This window comes from Myotis brandtii, unplaced genomic scaffold, assembly GCF_000412655.1.
Source record: "Myotis brandtii unplaced genomic scaffold, ASM41265v1 scaffold975, whole genome shotgun sequence".
Taxonomy (NCBI): Eukaryota; Metazoa; Chordata; class Mammalia; order Chiroptera; family Vespertilionidae; genus Myotis; species Myotis brandtii.
In genome coordinates, this window is record NW_005372049.1 from 51645 (window position 1) to 57355 (window position 5711).

The window sequence follows — 5711 nt, forward strand, 5'->3', positions numbered from 1 at the left end:
CATCAGCATCAGCGTCATCCGTGGCTGCAGCCTGGACTTCCGGCTGGCGCTCCCGGCTCTCCCACACCAGGCCAAACCCATCCCGACCTCGCGCCCCTGCTCGCGGGGTTCTCCCGGCAGACACGCCCCTGCTCCCCTGCCCACACCTGTCCCCCAGCCTCCAGGCCACCGGTTCTCAGCCAGGGCGGCCCCTGGCTCACCTGGCAGCTTTCAGAACCGGGAGTGACCACGTCCTGCCCCAGAGCCCGCCGTGGGGCCCAGGCACAGCCCCCCGGAGGGTCCCCCATTCTGACAGCCCCCCAGATGGTCCCTAGCTCTTCCCCGAGGTGCCCTGCACCACTCAGCATTGGTGGCCACACCCACAGAAGCTGCCCCTGCACCCAGGCCTGCCTCTCGCGTTCAGGCGCCTGAGGGACTCATAGGGGCACAAAGGCGAGCCAAGAGCACCCCACACACGTTGGGGCGACCCCTCCCAAACCAGCCTGGGGCCCACTCACCAGGCTTTCCCAGACCTACCCCCCCCACTAGGACCCCGACACCCAGGGCTAGCAGTGGCCTCCTCTACCTGGAAAACGCCTGGCGGTTGCTATGGCGGCTGTTGCCCGTGGCAACGTTGGCGTTGGCGTTGTTGGTGTTGGCGCGGGCCAGCGCCAGCGGGTGGGTGCTGGGGTCCTGCGGGAAGTCCTCCAGGAAGACGGGCGACTCCAGCTCCTCCATCTCGATGTCGGAGAACTGCAGGGGCCTCTGGTTGGCCAGCACAGGCGCCAGGGAGCTGGGCCTGTCCAGGAAGTTGTCCACTTGGCCGAACAGGCCCCCGGTCCTCTAGGGGCGGGAGGAGGGAGGGAGGACTGAGCGCGGGCGGGGCGAGGGCTGGGGGGGAGCTGACTTGCTGAGGGATATTGGACATCGCAGGTCCCCTCCTGCGTCACCATCTCCTTAAGGAGACCCCCAGAAGGGCCCGGCCGGCCTGGCTCAGCGGTTGAGCATCGACCTAGGAACCAGGAGGTCACGGTTCGATTCCCGGTCAGGGCACATGCCCGGGTTTCGGGCTTGATCCCCAGTAGGTGGCATGCAGGAGGCAGCTGATCTATGATGCTCTCTCATCATTGATATTTCTCTCTCCCTCTCCCTTCCTCTCTGAAATCAATAATAATAATAAAAAGAACCCAATGCCCTAGCTGGTTTGGCTCAATGGATAGAGCATCTGCCTGTGGACTGAAGGGTCCTGGGTTCAATTCTGGTCAAGGGCACAGGCCCGGGTTGTGGGCTTGATCCCCAGTGTGGGGCGTGCAGGAGGCAGCCGATCCGTGATGCTCTCTCATCATTGATGTTTCTCTCTCTCTCTCCCTCTCCCTTCCTCTCTGACATCAATCATAATAAAGAAGAACCCAGGGAGGTTTTGCCAGGCGGTCTTTAAGGGGCCATGGGACACTGGACAGAGCTGAGGCTCGAGCACAGGTGACCAGGGCAGGTGGGCATCTGACCACGGAGGGCTCGCGAGAGACGAGGGTTGACAGGGGCTGGGGCGGGAGGAAAGGGCGAGACTTGGTGGGGCGGGCAGGTGGGGAAGGAAGTGTTTTGTTATATTTATTCCCTCGAGGAAGTTGGGTCATGGATTCTGAGTCCTCGGAGCTGTGGGTGGTGGGCGTCTCCGGCTTCCACACCCCCCTCCTGTGGGCCCTCCCGTCCGTGATAGGTGGCTGCCCCGCCCCCGCTCACCCGGAATATCCCCTCCTCCATGGCGGCCTCCACCATGGCCCGCTCCAGCTCCTCCTCGGCCGTGAGGTCTCCCGAGATGGTCCGGCGGATCTCGGGCGCGGCCTCCTCCTCTATGGTCCGCAGTCCGGCCTGGGGATGGAGAAGGGACCCCCTGACCCCTCCGATCTGGGAGGGGGACCCGACGACACCCCATGGCCTCCCTCGTTTCTAACCCTTGCAACGGGGGCTTCGGCTCCGGCCCCACCCTCTCTCCCTCGCCCTTCCTCTCGGAAATCAAATAAAAACCTGCTTTTTTTAAAAAAAAGGTTCTTGCATTATATGTGTGCAACTTTCAAAATTATAAGATTGTTTCAAACTAAAAAAAAATTGCTATAGAAATATATTTATGGGCACACAACCCACGGGCATGTGTATTTTTTGAATTTATAAATTATGTGCATTATAATGGACACCAAGGACTAGAAACAGCCCGGCCAGCGTGGCTCCGTGGTTGAGCGTCGACCTAGAAACCAGGAGGTCAGGGTTCGATTCCCGCTCAGGGCACAGGCCCGGGTTGCAGGCTCCATCCCCAGTGTGGGGCGTGCAGGAGGCAGCTGGTCCATGAGAATATTGCTTTCATCCACCTCCTACCTCCCCTTTGGACAAGCCCTGTCACCCAGAGATGGACCAGCTCCTGGGTCTTCTCTTCAGATTGGAACGTCTCCAATCACGGCCCCCCCCACCCCCCCGGAATTGCGCCTCCATCCCTGGCCCTCAAGGATGCGGAGAGCGAGCAGCCCAAGACCCAGCTCAGTGGCGGGGCCCCGAGACCCGAGATCGGCCCGAGACCCGGCTCAGCCACAGGCCCGGAGCCGCCGGCTCACCTGGATCTGCACGGTGTCCTTCTTGGGCCGGTAGCCGTAATACTCCTCCTGGCGCTTCATGAACTTTCGGAAGTGCTCCTGGATGAGGAACGTTGCGTAGAACTTGCCCACCGTCACCTCGTCGTCTGTGGGGGGCCGACAAGGGGTGTCCTGAAGGCCGGGGAGAGCCGGAGGGCGGGGGAGCCCCAGGTCGGGGCAGAGGAGCCACCCCTCCTGTCTCTGACCTGGCCTGAGGCCGCCATGGGGTCTGTCCAAGGTATTTAGGGAGGGTCTGGGCCATCCCCAGGCGCGCACTCTCCTCTCTCTCTCTCTCTCTCTCTCTCTCTCTCTCTCTCTCAATTCTCTCCAGGCCTGGAACCCCTTTCTTGGGCTTTGCTTGAGCTGGTTGGGGGCTCTTGGGCCGTATTAATAGAGGTAGAGGGTATGGACCGAGGGAGGTGAAAGTTCACCTAGGACCTGCCTCGTGGTTGTCGTGCGAGGGGTCGCTTCTGCGTGAGCAGGTGTAGGAGTGGGGAACCCGGCGCCTTGCCGGGCACTCAGAGTGTGGCCACCTGACCCACAGCCCCTCCTCAGCTGCCCCCCGGACCCCGGTCCCCGAGCCCCACGCACCTCCGATCGGAGGGATGACCTGGTCCAGGAGCTTCATGCTGGTCCTCTTCCAGATCTTCTTGATGATGGCCCGCAGCTCCTCGTTGGCCTGCTCGAAGTTACCTAGGCGGAGGGGCAGGCAGGGATGGCCCTGAAGCCACCCAGCTGGGCTGAGCCAACCCCGCTGGACACAGCCGCCTGGGGCTCTGCCACCCTCTCACCTTCTCTCTCTCTCTCTCTTTTTTTTAAAATATATTTTTATTGATTTCAGAGAGGAAGGGAGAGGGACAGAGAGATAGAAACATCCACGATGAGAGAGAATCATGGACCGGCTGCCTCCTGCACGCCCCACACTGGGGATGGAGCCTGCAACCCGGGCCTGTGCCCTTGACCGGGAATCGAACCGTGACCTCCTGGTTCCTAGGTTGACGCTCAACCATGAGCCACGCCGGGCGGCCAGGCTCACCTTCCGTCTTGATCTTGAGGGCCGTGCGCACCAGGGCGAAGAGGGTGGCGTTGAAGGTGACGGTGCCGTCACTGTTGAGGGGCATGTTCATGCCCACCAGTCGCTGTGCGGGGAGAGGGGGGGTTCGCTGTGGGGCGGGACCCGGCCAAACCGAGCAGGTCACCGTCACCCGGTGGGTCTGGGGGGCCAGGAGGGGCCAGGACATGAGGGCTGGGGGGCAGGACGCCCTTCACGGGGGTGGGGGATGGAAGAATGAGTTGGGGGCGTTGTCAAGACTGTAGGTCCTGGGGGGGGGGCCTGGGAGATGACCGCTCTGAAGTGGCTCTCCAGCTCCCCGCCCCCCAACCTGTGCCTCTGCCTGTCCCCGGGGCCCCTCCCTGGCGCCGGGGTTACCTTACACGCCACGCGGTGGGGGCAGAACTTCCCGAAGCCGAGCGGAGGCTGGATCCGCCGCAGCAGCGTCACCACATCCAGGTGTTTGATGCGGCCCCTGCGGGAGACACGGCTGTACCCCTGGCGGCAGCCCACAGCCCCTCCCGGCTCAGGCTCAGGGAACGGCTCGGGGAAGAGGCGGGACAGGCGAGCGCGGCCTTATTTCCCAGCCAGGCTTAGGACGGGGAGCCAGCCTTCCTTCTTGATTTTTTAAAATATGTTTTCATTAATTTTTTTTTTTTTTAGAGAGAGAGAATCATCATCCATCGGCTGCCTCCTGCACGCCCCCTGCTGGGGACCGAGTCTGAAACCCTGACCTGTTCATAGGTCGACGCTCAACCACTGAGCCACACCGGCTGGGCCACCAGCTCCTCTCTCTCTCTCTCTCTCTCTCTCTCTCTCTCTCAGAAGCCAGAATTCTCTCTCTCTCTCCAGGCCTGGGATCTGGACCTCGTTTTCCTTGCGGCAGAGCCTTCTTTGGCCTTTGGTCCAGCTGGTTGGGGCTCTTGGGCTGTATTAATAGAAGCAGAGGGTCTGGGTCCAGGGAGGTGGAAGTTCACCTACGTGTGACCCGTCTCCTAGGTCGCTGTTAAATGAGATAATACACGCAGGGGCCAGCGCAGTGCCTGTCGCCTGGGGAACAGCCCTCAAACATGGACTGTGGCGAGGCAGAGCTGGCCCGGTCTCTCTGGGTGGGGCCGGGTTCTGCCTTTTTATCAAAACTGATGGTCAGGCCCTGGCTGGTTTGGCTCCGTGGATAGAGCGTCGGCCTGCGGACTGAAGGGTCCCGGGTTCGATTCCGGTCAAGGGCATGTACCTTGGTTGCGGGCACATCCCCAGTAGGGGGTGTGCAGGGGGCAGCTGATCGATGTTTCTCTCTCATCGATGTTTCTAACTCTCTCTCTCCCTTCCTCTCTGTAAAAAATCAATAAAATATATTTAAAAATACACACACACACACAAACTGATGGTCAGATGGCCACACTCTGAGAGCCTGGTCCGGTACTGAGCTCCCCGCTCCTACCCCTGTCCACTCAGACCCTGGGTGGCCATTTCCCAAGAAAGCCAGGAGGGGGCACTGTGGGGTCCCTTCCGACCCCCGGGAAGTCCCGTTCTCTGAGCCGGGACCTCAGATGTTGAAGGGACAGGCAGCCGGCTCGTTCCTAGCAAACCCGGACGCCAGGACGGGGTCTGAGATGGCGGGCGCACAGGCGAGGGAGGGCCGGCGTCTGCGGCCTGAACTCACGTGGCCTCGGGGTCGTACTCGGCCCAGATGGCCTTGAACTCGTCCAGGTGGTGCGGGCCCAGGATGGACCAGTCCCGTGTGAGGTAGTCGAAGTTGTCCATGATGACCGCCACGAACAGGTTGATGATCTGTAAGGGGGGACCCAGGGCCCCGACACAGAAGGGGACCAGGTGGGGGCTGGGAGGGGGTTGGAGCTGATGGTGGCCTCGGGGTACTCGGCCCAGATGGCCTTGAACTCGTCCAGGTGGTGCGGGCCCAGGATGGACCAGTCCCGTGTGAGGTAGTCGAAGTAGTTGTTGATGACCGCCACGAACAGGTTGATGATCTGTAAGGGGGGACCCAGGGCCCCGACACAGAAGGGGACCAGGTGGGGGCTGGGAGGGGGTTGGAGCTGATG

General features: G+C 61.7%; 1 protein-coding gene across 1 annotated transcript in view; it reads right to left on the minus strand.

The window, feature by feature from the left end:
• CACNA1S (calcium channel, voltage-dependent, L type, alpha 1S subunit) overlaps window positions 1–5711 on the minus strand; it is a 37983-nt gene that overhangs the window by 1975 nt on the left and 30297 nt on the right. Inside the window, 8 exon segments of the mRNA XM_014533387.1 lie at window positions 566–822; window positions 1720–1848; window positions 2583–2707; window positions 3192–3293; window positions 3637–3739; window positions 4030–4126; window positions 5315–5442; window positions 5493–5639. Of these exon segments, the coding sequence (XP_014388873.1) occupies window positions 566–822; window positions 1720–1848; window positions 2583–2707; window positions 3192–3293; window positions 3637–3739; window positions 4030–4126; window positions 5315–5442; window positions 5493–5639 (1088 nt within the window).